At 45.8% G+C, this 20,827-nt stretch overlaps 1 protein-coding gene across 1 annotated transcript; it reads right to left on the minus strand.

Annotated features, from left to right (window-relative positions):
• Positions 1-567: 567 nt before the first annotated feature.
• On the minus strand, positions 568-10,909 carry LOC115324411. The gene is made up of 3 exons (XM_040501325.1): positions 10,655-10,909; positions 1,341-1,518; positions 568-1,289 (listed from the first exon to the last, which is right to left on the minus strand). The coding sequence occupies exons 1-3, from the start codon at positions 10,871-10,873 to the stop codon at positions 568-570; spliced, it is 1,119 nt and encodes a 372-aa protein (XP_040357259.1). The 5' UTR covers positions 10,874-10,909.
• Positions 10,910-20,827: the final 9,918 nt, after the last annotated feature.

A 20,827-nucleotide genomic window follows, 5' to 3' on the forward strand; every position in this document is an offset into this window, starting at 1 on the left:
AACAGCCTATAGCACAATAAAATTGAATAACCACAAAATTTCTCGACTAGACAAAATCGAAGTGAAAGCTGAATGAAAAAAGGTACTGTCTACATCAAAACAAACACTGTTTATTCAAGCATAAATAAGAAATAAATATGGACCACTTATTATCGAAATTAGGTTTCAGCTACAAAATTTAATTAATCTGCAATTCAACTAATTGGCTGAAATAAAAAATGAGGTTTGGATCTATGCAGGCCCAACTAAGGCCTGTTGACTAGCGACAATCTAATTAAAGCTGAACGAAACAAACTAAAAGTACTCGCTCAGAAAGAGTTTTCAAGCAGGCTCTCGACTAGCTGAAAAAATTAATTGATAGGTACTAAAAAAAGGAGTACAGAGAATATAAGTTAAAAAACAAACTAAACTCGTAAAGTAACCATTGTTTTTTATACACAGCAATATTACACGCAAGGAAATTATAACAGTCATGATCCTTTTTAGTTGTAAAGCCCTTTCTGCGAAGCTACACAAGTTAGGACTCGCTTAATCCTAATCAGGGTGTAGCAAAGATGAAGACAGAAATTATGGTTCTATCTCCAAGAACACGTGGAGCGTATCGCTTTGAATAAACCCGTCCGTTTCGAGCTTCCCTGCTGTCGTCAGGTTCCGTCCGCATCCTCTATTTTCCTCTCCTTTGGGCCTCAGAAAGCAATGCTGAAGATTATCTGCACACTTAACAGGATTTATCTTGCGCGATATCACATTCGATGGGTCCTTGGGGTGGATGATACCGAGCGTGTACACCTTGCGGAAGGGCCACTCCAGCTGGAGATCATGATCCCCGGGGTGTATCATCATGAAGCACGCTAAGAAGACCCCATTTGTTTTTCGTTTGAGCGTGACCTCTTGGCAGACACTGTAACTGTACATGTTGCTCTTGGGACCAACCAACTGTTTGAACCCACTCTCCAGTACTTGCTTCTTCAGGTCTGCCCAGCCCTCAATGTACCAGTGGACCCTCGTAGGCTTAGAAAGGCTGAGCAGACTGAGCTCCTTGCTCACATGCTCTTTGTAGGCGGCCAGTCCTGCCTGGAGAGCAACTTGCATTGCTTCGGGAACTTGGGTGGTGCAGACTGTGCTGAGGTCCCTTAGCTGCTCAGCAAGCCTAGAAACGTGAGCCTCCCATAGGACCTTGCATTTTGCACCTTCCACTTTAACATCTTCACTGCACCGGTTCAGGCTGGTCTGCAGCGACACCAGATCTTCAGAGATCCTCTCCATGGCTCTCTTCATTTGGTGATAGGCTGTGCTGACATCCTTCGCGTCTTCTGTGGTGAGGCTCTTGGAAGGCAGACATATTGCTTCGTGAATGCCACAGCCACTCTGGAAGTGCTCCAAAACGTCACACTGCAACACAGACGAGCGGCAGAGGCAGCAAGGCACGACGCTCAGGCCGCACTCCTTGTAGTGGTCCAAGAGGCTGGCTACAGTGCCGATGAAGCTGCAGCCACTAGATGCATTCCAACAGGCAACCTTAGAAAAAGTGAAAAAAAAAGGTAAAATAAATATAGTTACCATCATATTTTTAAACTGGTTTAGTCTCGTTTTTTGCGGTTCCAGTTTTTATATTTTAGTAACCAGATAAACGCTAAAAAATTGATGTTAAAATGTTGCTCGGTACCAAGAATGATGTTACTCTAACTTCAAACCATCTTTCATCTCTCTGGAGGGTTTGTTTTATTTAAGGCTGGATACTTTATCTTTAAAAGTGTGGAAATAGTAAAATCCTGGCCCGAATCGACTTCAAATTGAATAGTGTTAAATAGCTGCCAAAAATTAGAATGTTGAATATAAAATATTTAACACAGGAATGCACGTCCTGCATAGCGACTCCCGCCCACAACCCGATTGGAAGTGCACCCGCCGTGCCACCACTGCGGCGTGACGCAACATATTTGTTTGTGTATAAACACAACTTTTTTTTTAATGGCAGAGCTTTTTAATATTGGAGATCAACCTCCAATCAAGACCAAAGAAGGTCGAACTGTAATAGTATGAAGTATAATTTCCGAGCTTAGCACACCTAAAGAGCTTTATATCGCATTAACCTAGGCACTCCCAAATTCAGCCGCTGCACCTAACACTCTGGTGCAAACCAGTGAAGCTCAACAGAGGCACACAGATGAAAAGCGGTGAATTTTGGCGCAAGTGCCACAGCACACTGCAGCCTATGGCATGAAGGCAGGTTGCAAGCTTGATAATCAAGTGATATCTTCGCAAGTAAAAGACCCCTATTCTGCCTTATCAGAGTAACTGCCATTCCACAATTTCACATTTTCTTCTCTCGACTTTTAGCTTCTGACATTGCTTGGAAATTCAAATGATAAAAGAAAATCTCAATACTTTGCTCCACCTTAAAAGGGCCATGAAAAGAAAATTCATAAATCTACCGGATTTTAACTTTTTCTATATTCATAAGACCACAAAGCCATTGATCCGCAAGAATTACGGGGAAATATTGTGTCGGCATTTCATGGTAGTACAGCGCCCCATGCTTTTGGGTAAAAGGCGATATTTCCCTATACCGTCGCCGATAGATTTTTCGGACGCCGGTTTTTCGGACCAGTCCGATTATTCGGACGTTTTCGCCGAACCGTCACTCACCCCATTGAGTTAATGTATAACACTGACCGAAATTTCGGACGCCTAAAGCTTATTGCTCTATATTTCGGACATAATTCGCACGATTTCCCCAGTTTACAGCCACAAAACAGCCGCCGCGATAGCGCCGCCCTTTTGGTTGTTTTGATTTGCCCTGAAGCATCGATGCCACGTCCTACGCAATAAACAAGTTGGGTTGAGGCCACAGTCGGTTTTTTGGTTCCGCAATAGCCAACATGGCCGCCGTCTGCCCATTCTTATGGCTCTTCCAGTTCTTCTCGTGGTCAGTGTTCTTCGAATGTGACCGAGAAAAAAGTGGCCGTCTGCCGTTTTTGTGGTCTTTGAGTACTAAGGCTTTTTTGCCGACAGGCTTAGTATTGAAGCGAGCTTGGTGAACTAAACATTGCCTACAAATAGTGCCCAAGTTGCGCCAATTTCAACTTCGCTGTTTGTAGCAACGAAGGAGCCGACAAAGCGCAGCACCATGATCAAACAGATCAACAAACAAGTGAAAATGCACGAGAACTTAAATTTGACATCAGGCAAGTGGAAAGTAGCCAATACGTAGCAGAATATGCGCAGAAATGTGATAATTTGGCTAAAATCGATTTTTCGGACCGCTTGATTATTCGGACAATTTCGGGTTCCCCTCGAGTCCGAACAATCGGCCGGCAAATGATGCGGTAACCGGACAAAAGCTCACCGGATAGAAGCTCACCCGTTTTTGCACAGACCCAGACAAAAGCTCACCTCATTTTGTTTTCGTTACCCGGGCGAAACAAGGGCTGAAATAAAATGCGGACGTGATGGACATTGCACCATTTTTAGGTGAACTTGTACCCCATCCCAAGCAAAGGTTTACTACGGTTGACTGAATGCCATTTCGTCGAAACATGTTTTAGAGAACGGGCACGTTTTATCAAAGCACGGTTTAGAGAAAGCAGAGCCTCAGTTTAGAAATATGCCGTTTATCGAAACGGGGACGCTATTCAAAAAAGGCTTCTCTACTTCGCGCGTGTATAACTAGTGCGCATGTAAACCCAAGCCCCCTGCTGCGCTCCCGCCACTTCGCGGCGGCACTCTTCGGCGGCTCATTACAAAAATGTTAACTCACCTTACTTATCCGTACACGCTGCTTCGCGGTGGCCGATTCGTAAAAGGAGGCTCATCGCCTTTTTCTCTAAACTTCGACTCTCTACAAGACCAACATCAAATTTTCTTCTGGTCAGTTTTTGCCCGCGGGTCTGTTAAAAAATGGGTGAGCTTTTGCCCGGTGAGCTTTTGTCCGGGACTCTCCGATTTTAGACTACTTCCATAAATCCCTGCATGCAACACGGCGCACGTTGCACTCTGGGAACTAGTTGGTCAGGGAGAAGAGTGCCATGGTTTCGTTTTCAATCGTGGACAAGAGATCAAACACAGAGCGTGGACTATTAACGGCCGTTATCTCACGCTTTCTTGTCCCGAGCACGTCATTCTGTAAACTAACCTAGATGGCCAGACCTCGAAGCTTTAGCACAAGCTCGAGACGTATAGCTTGTCTTAACGCATGCTTGTTGTATTTTTGTACTTGAGCCTTTCTGTTAGCGTTCCGAGGTATGTGGACGAGCCAGTGCTGGGAATCTCAACGCTGCGAAACTCGGGGACCTTGCTTGTTGGTGAATCAACAAGCTGTAGACACCAGTAAGTAGCTCGCGCCTTTTCATTAGTGTTGTTGATCAGGAAGTTTGTTTCTTGCGTCCATTGACGAAATATAACTTTTTGCAGGTCTGAATACGCGAGGTAACACTCGGAGGCCCCATTGAAAAGCTTGATTTGAACACACTTCTCACCTCTTATCTGTACTGCCCCGCAGCACTGCACAAGGCAAAGTCCCCACTCGCTTGCATTCCACTAATATTCAACATCGCGTATGCGCATAAAGTTATCCTGCAATCGTATAGGCACATTCGCACATACAAACCGTTTTAAGAAAGCAAAAGTCAAGCACTTGTGTGAAGAATGTCGCACCGTTCGCCTGAAGTGCGCCGGACGGGCATGAACCCCTATGCGGTGCGCCAAACGAACGAAATTATTCAAAGCGCATTTGACGGTTGCTAATGGCCATAATATTTGTTATGTGTTTGCTTTCTTCCTCACTGAGTATGCCGAGATAATTTCAGACACACCGCTCTGGCACAGATCTTGGGCGTCAGGAAAAGCTCGTCCAAAAAGTCTTAGTGAAGAGTAGGGGACGCTTGTTAAGGCCTCCGTCATAGCTAGCTGATCTCGGCGTTTCCGAAAACTCAATCTTCTATCAGCATAAAGTTTGAGTGGGAGATATATGATGACACGAGGAAGACATCATAGTAACTTTGGTGCGGTAGTCAGGTCGAATTTATTGCGTTTCCTTAAAAGTTCATTCGCCAACGCTGGGCTCAACTTTGATAATCCTGTGAGGATGCCGCTTGCTTTCCGCCCAATGAAGTAACAAGAAGTGACGTTTGGCAAACAAAATATGTGTAGGGCTCAAGGTGACCAAATTTCAGTTGTAGTTCACTGGTACTAGACGGGATTACTGACATTGAGCTCAAAGATGCAATTGCGGGGTTAGGTGACTAAGCCACGTCTTACGTTTGCATACGCACGCACAATATCCGGTGTTTCAAGAACCAAGAAAAGTGCTCCGGACTTCGTTTTCTATCGCTCGAGAATGAGTGTATTGTAAATTCGTAAAAAGTCAGATAATCGAAATCGAAAGCAGCGCGTTCGGTCGCGGCGTGAGATGAACCTGCTCAGTCGAAAACGAAACTGAGTGGCCAACTAGTTCCCAGATTTGGATCAGATCTTCTCAGAAAAATGTACCGTATTTTCGCGATTCTAAGCAACCTCACCCCCCCTCACTTCCAAATAGAAACACATGAAAAAAAGTTTGCATGCGAATGTAAGCACCCCCCTCCCAACAAGAAATTTGAGATTGGAGACGCTGGTATCGCAGAGCGCCGGAGTCGCAAACGGCCGCTGGTGCTTGGTTTCAACGTCAGTTAATAGATGGCAGCACATACCGCCATTTTTCCACTTTCGCATCCATGCATGTTGCGAAAGGGGGTGCGTTTCGTCTCTTTGGTCTCCTTGTGCTTGTTGCAGTCGGTTGTTTAGTCTGTTAAGCCTTTTTGTCCGTGTTGGCCTCGCAGTAATATTCCGTTCACTGTGCGCACGTGGTTTGCAGAAGTCTTCCATCATGAGTGCGAAGAGAACTTCGTACACAGTGAAGTTCAAGAGAACGGTTATTTCTAACATGGAAGACAATGGAAATCACAACGCTGCTAAACAGTTCGCAGTGCGGCGTTCCGCGCAGGCCGAGGCTGGGTGGAGCAGATGATGAAGAGGAACGGTTTCTCTTTGAGACGCCGCACCACTATTTGCCAGAAGCTACCGGTGGACTTCGAGGACAAGCTTGTTAACTTCCAACATTATGTGATGAAGCTGCGTCGCCAATCTCGCCACGGACTCGGGCAGATCGGCAATGCCGATGAGACCCCTGTGTACATCGACATGCCAAGGACGTGCACCTAGAACGAAGTAGGCGCCCGAGAAGTAAAAGTGCATACGGCTGGCAATGAGAAGAAAAGGGTGACCGTTATGCTGTGCATCACAGCCGACGGTCGGAAACTTGCGCCCTACATCATGCTCAAAAGACTAGTTGTGAGAGCAACTAGTCGACCGTGGTGCAAACTGATGGCAAGCGGGCTACTCTCCAGTCTTTATTTATTTCCTTTAGAACATTTACTCTTTCATTTTGATTATAATAAATTCATATTTCTGGTGCAAATTTTGTATTTCCGGGCCATGTTCCGAATATAAGCACCCCCCCCCCCCCCCCCTTTGAACATCGCGGATGTGAAAGGGAGTGCTTAGAATCGAGCAAATATGGTATGTGTTTTAAGTGGTGTACAAACGAAGGACACTTTGTCTTATGTTGTGTTCTGATGTGACGTGTTGTGACGGAACTCACTGCTTGTGTTTCCCAAAAGTGTACAAAACTGTAAACATTGTCGCGCAATTAAAAAAAAAACAAAAAACTTGCCACCATTTTGATGGTTTCCGACCTGCCAGATTTTCGTCAAAAGTAACAATAAATTGCAAGCGTCTCGGCTGGTGCCTTTGTCGTGCAACCATGTTTGCATTCATGTGAGGTCAGCTTTGGCAGGCTTGTGATTGCGCGTGCTTCGTCGCGCGAATGGAGACAATGGCTGTTTGATCGAAACTGAAACCATGCCACTTTGCTCCATCGCCGACCGACTTCCAAGATTGCATGCAAAATGTATCTGTCAAGCATACAATAAAAAACAGTCCAGCAGCACAGTGCACGTGCAGCGTGCAGACATTGCGCCCTTTGCTTTAGCTCACTTCTCTTCAACTTTCTTTCGTGGCAGATTTTTCACATACCGGGGTCCTTCTCGAAAGAGGGCCCACCAAGCAAAACCTAGGTACTAATCAATACTTAGACACAGCAGTATTCGAGTTAAATAGGGATTTTTGTAGTAACATACCATTTAAGCAACAAGAATGTTGATGAACATGCGGAGGACTTAGTTTCATTTTAGAAAGCGCCATATCCGCATCGACCTGGGGATGGCAACACCCAACGTCACGTGAACACGGTGACTGGAAGACAGGGACCAAATATAGTGTTCCCACGGCCATTGCTTTCAAGAGCAAGTGATTCAGCTCACAAAATAACTCCCGTTGTGCAAAAACGTGGATTAGTTTCACAGCACGACGGGATGGCTGGTACCCCGCATGCTAGCGTCAGAGCGTTTGCACACACCCATATCTATCGTTGAAAATATTTAAAAAAAAAACGCTAGACAAGACCCACGAGACGTCGAGAGTGCGAAACACGAGACGGCGGGAAAACCATGCAAGAGCGGGTGGACGATTATTGCAGGGTACTTTGTGTCGGGCGGCCGCTTGCGCCACATAACACACACATGATCAATTACGGTACTCAGTTTAGTTTCGCTTTTGAGAGGCGACAGAAATTGTAATTTTTGGCGCCCGCTCGGCCCAGATTACCCATTATTCGGCAAAATGTGCAGGATTAGCCGCTTGGTGCAGTTTGGCGCAACTGGTGAAACAACCGCACCACTGAACTTTGTCAAGGCAATTTTCGTAAGAGACCGCTTGACCAGACTACAGAATGACACGTCACCGTAGCTTTGATGTTGAGAAAACGGAAGCTTTGATGTTGAGAAAACGGAAGCTTTAATGTTGAGAAAAGATTCTCTCAATGTCTGAAGACCGGAGCGGTTGACACGGGTTGGTGAAGGATAACGCAAGTGGCGACAGTGCCAGGGAGTGGAGGCATATGGTTCAGACGATAATCAAGTCATCTCATCAGGAGCACGGAACCCTGGTTCTGTCTCATCACAGCAGTCGCCATGCCACCATTTTACAGACTTTTATCGCTACTAGCTTCATGACATTGCTCACATCACTGCCTGGAAGTGCAGACGATGCCATCAGCAGCACGGTAGACGGGAGGGTTTTAGTTACGATGAGTAGAGTCGTGAAATACATGTTTTTACCATTTTCCTTCTCTTCAACCTCTTTCAATGTTAGTGCCAAAGTATATTAAAGGGACCATGAAATGATTTTAAAATCGAATTTCATCCACCGCACATCGTAAAAGGTGTGAAAAGAAACACAAAAACACAAAAATAGGGAGCCAAAAAAAATTATTTGCTATAGAACTTTTAAAAGAAAACTAGACTCTTTTGCGCCTTCTTTCCTTCGAAAGCTCGCTGCCTTTTCACTACGATGCATCCGCGGAAACGGAGCACGTCAGCCGAATCCACGTCGCCTATTGGGTAAAAGCCTACCTCACCAGCACCGCGATCGTAAACAACAAATAGCCGGCGAATGTTTCCTAAAAGTTTTGTTAAATAATATTCAGATCCACATTTTGTAGCATAATTAGAGATGTGTGGCGAAAATTGCCAAATTTGATAATGCTGAGAGCCAAGCGCCATCTATCGTGTGGTAAACGAAGCAACTACTGCGCGTGCGCAGTAGGGCAGGGCCGACTTCAGTTACTTGGGTCGCTTGGGTCGCGACGACCGACAAACGGTTATTTCCTTTGATTTCCTTCCTCTCAAAACTCTGACTGACTGAACGTTTATTTTTCTACGTGTTCTTCTCGCGCGTGCCGACTTCAAGCAGCAAGAAAAAAAGTATTTAAAACAGACCACGACGAACAAGAACGCTGGATCCACAAACACCCAAGAAAAGCGACAACGGCGACGAATCGACCGACTCCGACGAAGCGAGCTGCTCAGAATATAGGCCTAGAAGGCACTCCGACTCGGCGCAGCGTTGCTTCGTCGCAAGACCGTCTGCCTACGACCGGCTGGCGTGCTGAATGGAATATGCCCGCGTTACCCTTGTGGACCCTTCCCATATTATAGTTTGATCGCTGAGCTCAATTTTAGATTAAGAGGTGAGGCCAATCTCTTCCCCTTGTTTTCCGAGGCAGTGTTGACGAACACTCGTCGAAAAAGGACACTCGTCGATTCTATCTTCTTCTTTTGTGTGATATAGAACTGAAATAAACGCCGTATGGATTACCTTCGTAACACGGTATGTACACTTTGTTATTGGTATGCCATTTTTATTCTGACAGACTGCACGTCACTGTCGAGCTATAACAGTTCGTGGGAGGTATACGTGCAATGCCGGTCCAACCTTTCTTTGCCGAGTGTCGCGTCAGTATCGAGTTGCAATCGTAAAAGATTGGTGCCGAAGCGCTTACCAACAGCGCGAATATAGCACTTCCATCAAACGTGCGTGTCCGCTCCGAGTGTGAACAGGTATTTACGTGGCTCTTGCCGACACTCGTAGTTCAAACATATCTTTCTTAATGTCGGCTCGCTCCTGCATCTCTGAGGTCGCGAAAAACGCCGCGGCAATATGTTTCCATCTACGTCGCTTTGCAAACGACTGACACGGGCCGCCTTTTACCAACAATAACAGTTGGGTTGACTTCTGGAGTCTTCACCGGAAGACTCGCTGCACTTCCCAACAGGCATACCGGTGTATGGGACTAGTCCCATGCTGTCGCTGTAGCGCAACATATCTCATTGAATTTCGCTCAGCTGCGATGCGGCGATGAGAGGCGCCGATTCAGAAAATACGTCGGTGACAGCGCAGTAAAACCTACCAGCGCATCCCAACTCGTCGCCGCTAACGCTCCCATTCTCCTACTGCCCAGAAAACTTCCGGTTCCGGAAACAGTGTACGTCACGGCTGGTTTTGCGGTCAGTTGGAGAGAAAGAAAAAGTCTATACTTCATTAATTTTTTGTGTAGAAGTTAATAAACCAAGACGAAAACGGATGCCTGTTCGGCATTCAGTGAACATTGACGGTTTAATGTAAAATTTATCTGGAAAAAGTAAAAAGGTCATTTCATGGTCCCTTTAATTTACTGTTTGCTTCGTTTAAGCTCATCTTGGTGCACGTTCAAGGGAATGTTTAAGCGAAAATTAAGGCCCGTTCACACTCTTGCGACCGAGTACGACTGAGAGAGACGAGATCTCTTAAAACTTCTTAAATGTTTTTGGAATGAGGGAACACACTGGCATTGTGGCGCCACCTATGCGTTGAGCCTGGAACTGCATTTCACAAGAACGAAGGTTTTGCGGGATTTCCGAGGTCAAATGTGCGTAATACCCATAGAAAGGGTCGTTTATAACATTGACAAAAGTTTTTTGAGCCAAGAAAAAGAGGATAATGCGCGAGAAATAAAAAAAAAATGAGACGGACCGCCGAGTTTACACTGCTTCCCAATAGATGGCGCCAGTGTGTTCTTTGATTTAAGAAGTTTTAAGGAACCCAGGTTTAAGAGGTCGCAAAGACAAGAGTGTGAACGGGCCTTTACATTTGGGCGCGATGTGTAGCAGAGTTGAGTTTGTGGTAGTGTTTGGCACAAATGGCGCAGCACTTCCGTCAATGGGTTAGGGCAACTCACCTTACGCTTCCAAATGTACTCGGCAGATAACTCCAGCTTCTCAAGATCTTCCTCGCAGAACGGTTCCTGGTCGACGGGGCATGCGCCTCCTTTGTCGACGCACTGAGCGTGGCACTTTGTGCACAGCGTGTGGGCGCAGGGAAGCCTGACTGCTTTCTTGTACACGACGCCGCACAGGGCACAGGCTCTTTGCGCAATGACCGGCTCTTGGAACAGCATGGGCCTCCAGTCAAGGGCGTCGGAGAACTCGGCCACCCGGAAGGATGCCACTTCCAGTCTTGCACCGTCGCCCATTCCGTTGATGGCAGGCAGGGAACACTGCGAAATTAGAGACAACCGATTGGATGAGCATGGATCATTTCTGGATACATTTGTTAAAGCCCAAACCAAAAGCATGTTCTAGGTTATACCTACTGTACTTGTTCAGGAGACGAATGTGTAATTCTTTTGTTGTCCTTATTTTTCCAACGTCAGATTGTTTCCTTTTAGATATTCTACAGTTTTTTCCTTCCTTCCCCCTTCCCTCCCTCTCTCCTCTCCCCTCCCTTTCCTCTCCTCTCTCTTCCCGAGGCAGAAAGGGAAACTAAAAAGTGGGCTAATACTTTCATTACTAAAGTAAGGCTCGTGAAGTTCAACAAAATTTGCTATCAATTTACCTATCTTTTTTTTTATATGTACCTATCTTTTTACAACATCTACTTGTTACACATTTCTAGCAAAAAAAAATAGAAGTGAAGAGACACAGACGGGCACACATTCTTTCATTTACAAAATTTGGTTGGCGGAGAGCTCCTATATTCCCGCATGTCTGACACTAAAAGAGACCTTTCATAGGAAAAATTATTCGGACAACTTTTTTGTCGTATAAGAAATAAAACTGCCACTTTCCAGCACCTCATATTTATTGAAAAAATCACAATAATATAAACAATTGGCTCTTATTCCATTTAAGCGCAAAGCATAAACATGACTGTGCAAAGCATTTGATTAGAGTAGACTCCATAGTTGAAGATAGCTAAAATTGCGATTTATTAAATATTGCTTCCACAAAAAAAGCAGAAAAAATTAAAAATGCTATGTTCTGCTTTGTTGGCAACATATGCACGTTATCATCATCGTCATACTGTTCCTCATATTGCATGTTTTCGTTTCTTTCGTTGAATAAAAAGAGCATTCGAATTTGAAACTTGGACCGAGTTGGGTGATGCATTCCTTCTTGCGGTGTCACAGAGGACACCACAAACGTGATGCCTCATGAAAGTGACAAATCTGGTAAATTTGCTGTATTTTGAGTGGATGAGTGTTGGAAAAAGTCTTATGGGGAATTCCATTGGGAGATCCGGACCACTTTGCAAAATCTGCGAGGGAGGCAAAATTCAGCTCCCATGGACCCGCTCCGAATCGACGAGCAGAAGATGGGCTCACATTTTTGGAGCGACCTGCCCCACAAGGTAGGCCGTTCGAAATGGCCACTGCTGAAACTTGACAAGCCGACCAACGCCTCAGCCGACTGAGCTTTCCGACGACCAGTCACAAGTGTCACTGCTTAGCTGTAGAAATAACACGCGACACAATCGCCAATGGTGGAGTTCAGATTGCTGGTAAAGACTTGAATAAACACAAAGAGGTAACAAACCATCATTTGTACGGTCATTGTTTAATCTGTTCTTGCTTTATTGCGCGAGAAAAAGCCACCGACATGAAGTGTAAAAACATACACAATCAGTGGCGGCAAAATGAACAGGCCTAACCCTTCGTCTGCCTCCTTCAAATTTTCTGCTGTTCTTTTTCTCATTCTTCTTCTAACGATCACAGATCTCAGCGCTTACGATTTGCCACTCTCCAGTCCCGGCTTTGTATCCCTGATAGGTAGAAGCATTTGAGCCGTCACAATCCCGTGTTAGTGTTAATCTGTTCTTACTTCGCATTCGCGAAGTAAGAACAGATTAAACAACGACCGTACGAGTGATGGTTCGTTACCTCTTTATGTTTATTAAAGTCTTACCAGCAATCTGAACTCCACCGATGGCGATCACTGTGCGTGCCCCACCGCTTCGAGGCGGTCAAAAGGTATGCGACAGTAGCCAATGCAGACGTCTTCCTCCTTATTTGACATGGGCTCCGTTGTACGGAAATTTTCACTCTGTCTGTGTCGCGTGTTATTTCTGCAGCTAAGCTGTGACAGTTGTGACTGGTCGCCAAAAAGATCAGTCGGCTGAGGCGTTGGTCGGCTTGTCGAATTCGTGCAGTGGCCATTTTGAATGGCCGACAGTCTCGGGCAGGTCGGCGGGTGGCTCCAATAATGCGAGTCCATCTTCCTCTCGTCGGTTTAGACCGGGTCCTACGGAGCGGAATCTTGCCTCCTTTCGGGGATTTTGGAAAGCACTCCGGGTCTACCAGTGGAATTTACCATTAGAGAGTTAGAGGGATGTTGTAGGTATTCCGAGAGGCAATGAACTTCCGTCGTTGGTCTCCAGGATGAACGGACTCTCGAGAGATACCTTTGGAATGAAGTTTTTCTTGAAGGACCATAAGGTGGACCTTCCTCTTCGACTTGTGTTGTGTTGGAAGTCGGGAGGCCGTTATCCCTGCATTGTTCAGATGTCTAGGTTGTACAGTACGCCTTTTCATGGGAAGCACTGCACTGTATTCTCCATGGACATGAGACCTGGAATACTTGCTAGAACCCAAGATGTTGCTTGCACATCTAAGTCATTTCCTGGGAAACGATTTGGTATGGCTTCATATGCGGTCTGGAATTCATTTAGAAACGAAGAATACTTACCGGCTCAGCAATTGCCGCAGTTCTGTCAGAGGTTTATTTACGCTTTCTAGAACTAAGCCGCACGATTTCATCCAGAACTGTTCCCCTTGTGGCATTTTTGTAAACATGTCGACAACCTATTGCATGGTAGCAGCATCACTTGAAAATGCTGTTCATAAGAGCTCTCTGGAGTTAAAGTATTCTGTAGATAGACCGGAAAGTGGTAACTTACAGCTTTTAGATCTATGGCTGAGACATCCTTCCAGTTTGTGCTGGGAATATGGCAAGCCAACTGCAAAACCACTCCTGCCACTACATAGTTGGCACTCTAAACACGCAAAGGCTGGCATTGTTTGCGATCAAGTCAGTAGTGCTCTGAAAAAGTCATGTTCTGCACTTCATTGGGTCTGTTCTATAATGCCGGTTTGACTGTTTTAGAAAGGCTGGGTACCCAAAGGATTACGTCGTCAAACAGCTGTTGCTCCTCGTTTCCGTTAAGAAAAAGTACCAGGATATTCTTCAACCCTCGAAGCAACTGGTTTTTCCGTTTTCTCACTAATTTTTCATTATGTTAGATCCATTGACAAGAGGTGCGATGTAAGCACAGTGTTCAGCAATGATTACAACCCGAGTCGAATGACTCCGTTTGCATCCGCCCGAGTCGGCTGCACTAAGAAACAGAAAAAAAAACAAGTTAACTGCAAGTCGGGAGTAGTGTACAAGATCCCCTTGGATTGCGGTTTATGCTATATAGGACAGACAAAGTGCTGTTTGAACGATCGTCTCGCCAAACACAAACTCTGCATAAAAAACAACAACCTTCGCACTCGGAAGTATCAAAACATGCAACTGAATTGACTGCCTTTGTGGCACTGAACCTCAATAACCCTAATAGGAAAAGATCAAAAACGGTTTGTTGGAATCTATAACTATCATGAACCATGAAAATGCCGTAAATGAAGCTCTAAGGTCAGACACAGAACTGAGAGATTCCTTTAAATTTGATCCCTTGGCATTTGGTCAAACTTCTCCCTACGTCCTAGCTAGTGGCGTCACCAGGGTCAGCGGCACCCGGGGCGATGGACTGCAACGACACCCCCCCCCCCCCCCCCCCTCCGCTCGTCGCCAGCCGCGGGCCCCCCCCCCCCCCCCCCCCCTCATGGCGCGTTGCGACACCCCCCAGGACGCTGTACCCGGGGCGTTCCGCCCCCCCCCCCCCCCCCCCCCTTGTGACGCCACTGGTCCTAGCAGGTATTGTTACACCTTTTTCCAAGGTCAGTTTCCTTTTTGGGTTCGTGGTCTTTTAGCCAATATTATTAGAATCTTAGTTTATTTTTATTTTTGGTGTATCTACAGTTTATCGATAGCAATTCTGTTAAATTAGATACCCGTTTATTCCATTTGTAAAGTCCATTCCACTAGATTTCGCATGCCTTACTTCAGTCATAAAGATTTTTGGCCTCGTGCACCAGCTGCAAATTGCAGAATGTTTGCTTTGCTTTGCTATTACAGAACAGAATCGCAATATCTCAAAAGAATGAGACAGTTTCTCCATTCCATTTGGTAAGACAAACAATGTAAAAATTAAATCTGCAAATTCTTTCGAAAATAAGATTGTTGCATCGCCCCATTAACTAGGGTAAGCACTTTCCTTCTAGCAAAAAGTGGGACACGGTTGTAGAAGGACGATATTATATCACGAGTGCGGCAACTGAAAAAGAAAAAAGCGATTAGGGGAAATTTATTAACATGCACACTACGAAATGTGGCTCTGCTAACACACTGAATATTCTGTGTTGCCCGAAATTATAATATACACCTGCGAATTGTATTGCGGCAATTAAGCTCACACAATTTTCACTCCAAGTGATATATTTTTAATCTGTACTGCGAAATCAGTTATTAAATCTGTCTAACCTCCTGAGACACCCTGTCCAACCCCGTGGACATTGGTTCCGAATTTAAGCTGAAACAAACAGAAATGGTAGCGGAAAGAACGGCTGTCCTGGTAGGAGGACAACGGATGTGGCGCCATCTGTGAAACGCTCGAAGAAATATTGGCCTCCTGCCCTGCCTCCAGTTTTATGTACAGATGGCAACCACTGGGACGAGCAGGTCCTATAGACGTCGAGCAGGTAAGAGAAACTTCTGGCCACATAATGTATTCACCAAGTCAATTATGCGATGGAAAGTTGCTCTTGCATTTAGGAAATCTGCTGGTACCTTTATAAGACCGACACGCGGGCTTGACGTCACAGAGCTGCGGCGGCGCTGCGATCGCGCCGGAGCCGGGGGGTGTGGGCAAAAGCGCGCACGTTTCGCATGGGCGTCATAGCATTTCAGCATGTCGCGATGCTGTGTTGCCGTTAATTGCACCGAAATGTACAAGAAAAGCAGCGCAGTGAGTTTCCACAAGTTCCCGGCAGACTCTGCAAGGCATAGAAGGTGGATAATATCCGTGGATAGAAAAGAATGTTCGCCTCGCGCGAACGACCGTTTGTGCGGCAAACACTTTCTTGAAGGCAAGTACGGCTTCCATTTCAATCTCCGTCCCGAGGCTTGCTTATGTGCGGGAAAACCGTTGTCTGATCGAGACCACCCGGATTTTGTTCCCATAGTGTTCGCGCACAAAGCACCGGCCAAGCGCTCGTCAAAGGCTCGTTACGCCCGTGCTACCCAGCAGAAGGGGAACGGCGACAGAACGGCAGTGTTGTAGGCGTTACCGAAAAAAAGTAACGAAATACCTTACTCGTTACTTGCAAATAAAAGGTACGCGTTACTGAGCTACGTTACCTAAGAATAAAAGGAACGAGTTACCGCTACCGATAAAAAGTAACGCACGTTACTTCTTATTTTGCGTTACTTTTTTTAAATTATGATTTAACACATTTTACGGTTTTGACGATACAGGTAATATATCCAGAAACATTATGTTCATGCAGAAACTGAACATAATTACTTTATCTTTTTTTACGGTTTCACTTAAATACTTACGAGAAAAAACGCAAAGAAAACATGGCTTGACGCCTAAAACACGGAAACAATTGAAGTGTAATTTCTTTAAGACTTGGGAAGTAGTAACGACTAACGTAACTACGTTACTTGAAATAGTAACATAAGTACGTTACCCGTTACTGTGTTGAAAACGTAACGAGTGGGTTCCTACGTTACTGAAAAAAGTAACGCGTTACCAACAACGCCGTTACTTGTAACCTGTTACCGCCAAGACTGCAGAACGGACAAAGCGTTACTGCTTGTCTTGCCTTGTGGTCATGAGGGTAAGAAAAATATCATACCCTGACTTCAAGACGCGTTGTGTATTTATTTAACTAATAAATACACTTCCGCAGACTTACAATCTGCCGATTCCGCCGGGAGTGGGAAACCGACTCGAAGTAATCGTAGGCCTCGAGAGACTTGTACGCCTGCACCGTGTCGGCCGTGAACTGGCTTGGCGAAAAAACTAAATAAACGACGACGTGAGCCATCGACGTCGGTGGCAGCAACTTTACGTCGAAAGTCCAGCAGGTCTTGTTTATACGGCGTACGGATCCTCGTTGGCAACGCCGTCCACGCACAGTTTGTTTCGATACCGCTGCCGTTCAGGCTCGGGCAACAAGCTCAAATAGACGGGCATAGCATACGACATACGTTGTGAGGAAATACGACGCACAAATAAAGATACAAGCGTCCCTACAACGTCAACAACGAGCGCACGCCATAGAGCGCAATGGCGAAAACACGGAGAGCCGGGCTGCTTTTGCCCACATAGCTACCGCGCATGCGCGGCCTTCCGGCCGTGTTGGTAAACACAGCTGCTCCGCGTGTCGGTCTATAGAAACAATTTACTTATGCGTTATTGGAGGAGCATTCAAGAAAATGTGCCAGCACGTGGACACTGGGTCTCTAGGCTGCTACTTCGGATATTTTTGGCGAGAAACGTTCAGCATCAAAGTGCAGATATTTTCATAACACTGCCTGATTTGAATACAGAAATAATTGGTAGGTATTTTTTTACATTTCAGCAATCTCAAACAGTCAGGCAGAGGATATCCTGGTCTCCATTTGTGATGCTTAAACATCTGAAGTCGAAGACTTCGAAAAAGAGAATCTCGGAGAGCTCTATGACTTTGAGACAGAAGAGTACACTGGTCATTTCTGCGTCGCCAATGACGACCTTAGAGACACGCATAAACCACCTGGCCATGTGCTCTGGAATCGAACGAGCTGTGCACCTTCGAACGATGATGTACCGCCAGAAGAGACGAGTTGCGTCTTTTCGGAAGTGACTTTTTGCCAGTCAAATATTTCAAGCAGTACGTTTAGGAGAACCTGTTTAAAATCATTGCAGACAACACAAACAGGCAAATACTACAAAAGAGAGAACACGGCCAAGATAACAGTTCAAGAAGTGAAGAGCTTCTTTGGTTGCTCTATGCTAGAGATTGTTTTTTTCGAATAAGGGCAAACTTGAGTTGTCAACTAGACGCCGAAGTGACTGATGATGATGAGAAGCAACAAGTCAGGCTCTGGAAGGTCGAAATGGTGCAAAAAGGATGCTTAGCTCTAGATGGGCCGAACTGCTTCTGCAGCGATGAACAGATCATTCTGCTTTCGGGACGCTCGGGACTCAAGCAGTACGTGCCGAACAAGACCAACCCGGTCGGGTTGAAGAGCTCGTACTCGCAGGGAAGGATGGATTAATCTACGACTTCGAGGTGTACAAGGGAAAAGAGACATTCCCTGATGTGGGTCTTGGCATGGCCGGCAAATCGGTAATAAAGCTGAGTGAAACCGTGATACTGAGCTCGGCCTTGTACTTTGACCGATGGTTTTGTTCAGTTCTCCTCGTGAAGCAGCTAGTGAAAAAACAAGTTTTTGCCATTAGACACTTGCGGGCAGTTGATGCGGTGGGATGATAAGCTGGCATGCACGAAATGGGTTGACAAGAAGCCCATTGTCATGGTATCGTCCACCTTCGGAAATTAGCCGGAATACTCGTGCAAAAAGGAAAAGAAATACATTGTAGTCGCACGCCGGTCAGTCATCAAACACTACAACAAGAAGATGGAGATGTAGACTTAGATGATCGGTTCCTATCTCTCTACAGCCAGAAAAGTAGAACAAACAACTGGACCCTTCGCACCATCCTACACGTCAGACCTGGCCTGCGTGAATGGCGAGCTCTAATACAGAGCTGACGAGAAATATGGTTGCAAAACAAAAACATCATGCAGTATCTGGAGTTGAAGGTGTCTGTTGCGGAAGCATGGATTGCACAAAAGATGGAACAAGTCGACCCAACAGAGAGTGGAGATGACAATGTGCCACCCAGAAAGAAAGTAAAAGTCCTTCCATGTGAAGCCGCCAGAAAGATGACCATCTTCCATAGAAGGATGACACCCCCAATGCTGCGAGGTGCCGCCACCCTGGATGCAACATGAAGACGAGGCACCGATGTTCGAAGTGCGACGTCTTGCAGGAGGACCTCCTGCAAGAACGAAGGTAGCTTCCCGCAATACTTTGATAGAAAATGGCGTACCGTTGCGCTTCACACGATTGCCAGCGACCTCCGCGCGTCCCCATGCCCCATTGCTCGGCAGTGTCACGAGTTGCATAGTGGATCTGACAGCAGTATGAAATGCGGGACGTCTTGAAGATTTTGGCAAATTTTGCGGAACAGGTGGTCTTCATACACGCATGCGCTTTTGATAATGTGGTAACATCTTGACTATTTTTCCGCCCAGTCGTTTCTTTTTGTCTTTTGAAGTGCGCGTAAGTCACGTGCTGGCTCACTCAGTGCAACGAAGGATGTCTTCACCCCGAGACAAACATGTCGGCACCCTAACCCCAGTCATACACGCGCGACGTAATGTCCCTAAAAAGTGCAATTTGCATAAGAAGTGTCGATAAAATATTAGTGCAGACGAAACGTGTCAACTCGAAACGTGCTTCGACGAAACAATAGGGACCCAGTTTTGACGACATTAGGGTTCGGTGGACGTCGGCGCCATTGAGAAATTTCGTTTTTCTCAACTATCGTATTACACAAGTAACGTCGTCTTCCCAAACTTTCTAGCTATATTCAAACCAGGGTGTCGAACCGGAACCGAACCGAACCGAAAACCGGAACCGAACCGATATTTTTTCCGTAACTGAATCCCAACCCGAACCGTTATATTGTTATCGCTATGAACCCGAACCGGAACTGAACCGGAAAAAAAATAACGGTTACCGGCTCATGTCAAAACGGTTCGGCCACGCGCTGTTGACAATGAATGTGCTATAAATGCCATTTGTTTTTTAAGTGCCGTTAACTGACACACATCTCGCTTAAGGTCTGTTCACACGATGCATCTTTTAGGCGCGCAACGGTTTCGCGACACTCAAGTTTCGCGAAATGTGTTCGTTCACACGCACCGCTCCACGTGCAACAACGATGACGTTTGGACTCGCGAAAATAGTTTGGGTGTTGACCATAAAGTGGCGCTTCAGTTGAAAGCCAACATCATCATCATCACCATGAACCATTCAGCGTCGTGTTCTCCATCTCCCGCCACATTCTAAGAGTTAAAACGTAGGCGAGCTGGTGAACAATCATAATTAAGAAATAAAACCTTAAGACAAGGAAACAAAAAGGGACATACACACCACCGTCTTAAAACCAGCACAGCATACAGCTGTCATTTACTGCCATTTACTTTATTTACTGTTGAATATGTATAATTTGAATGGAGGTTGACGAAGAAGAAGACTGTTGTGGAAGTAAATGAGAGCTGTACGCTGTGCTGGTTTTGAGACGGTACTGTGTACGTCCCTTTTTGTTTCCTTGTCTTAAGGCTTTATTTGTTAATTATGACTAAAAATAGACGCGAATTATCATCATCACCAATTACGCCTTCGTCCATCGCTGGATTTTTTTCCGATGTGCTACTCACTTTTCCTTCAGTGGAGCTTGACGTGCTTGCGGAAGCGCCGGCAGTATCCATCGTTCGTGGTTTCGGTTTTTATCGGATTTGGCTCGGCTACAATACCGGCAGTGAAGTGGTCTTCTCAAACAGCTCGCTCCCCCCTCAAAAGCCACGTGAGAGCGTTTCTGAGCGGCCATTGGCGGCGCCCTCAGAGTGATTGACAGGACTCGGTAAAGTTTCAGCAAAAGCTCGCTCCAGAAGCGAGGTGTGCGCGCAACTTTTTTCAGATGCGCGCGTCCTTTTCGGACTCGTTCAGACGGCGCAACCATTTCGCGAAACTAGGTTTCGCGACACTAGATGCGCGAGAAAAATGCATCGTGTGAACGGGCCTTTACATATTTTTCTTCTCCACTCAGTCTTAGGAATATAAACGCTGCATCCATGAATCTTGACAAACGATGCATCCATGAATCTTGACATAGGAACCAGTATTGCGCT

The sequence above is a fragment of the Ixodes scapularis genome, unplaced genomic scaffold (assembly GCF_016920785.2).
Source record: "Ixodes scapularis isolate PalLabHiFi unplaced genomic scaffold, ASM1692078v2 PGA_scaffold11__112_contigs__length_91849675, whole genome shotgun sequence".
Taxonomy (NCBI): Eukaryota; Metazoa; Arthropoda; class Arachnida; order Ixodida; family Ixodidae; genus Ixodes; species Ixodes scapularis.

Excerpts from the sequence above, each read along its gene's own strand:
- LOC115324411 (XM_040501325.1), bottom strand. The coding sequence starts at position 10,873 with ATGCTGTTCCAAGAGCCGGTCATTGCGCAAAGAGCCTGTGCCCTGTGC. Across the intron at positions 1,519-10,654 it reads AGTACATTTGGAAGCGTAAG|GTTGCCTGTTGGAATGCATC; the intron begins GTGAGTTGCCCT and ends ACTTTTTCTAAG. Across the intron at positions 1,290-1,340 it reads TGGCATTCACGAAGCAATAT|CCTATCACCAAATGAAGAGA; the intron begins GTCTGCCTTCCA and ends ATGTCAGCACAG.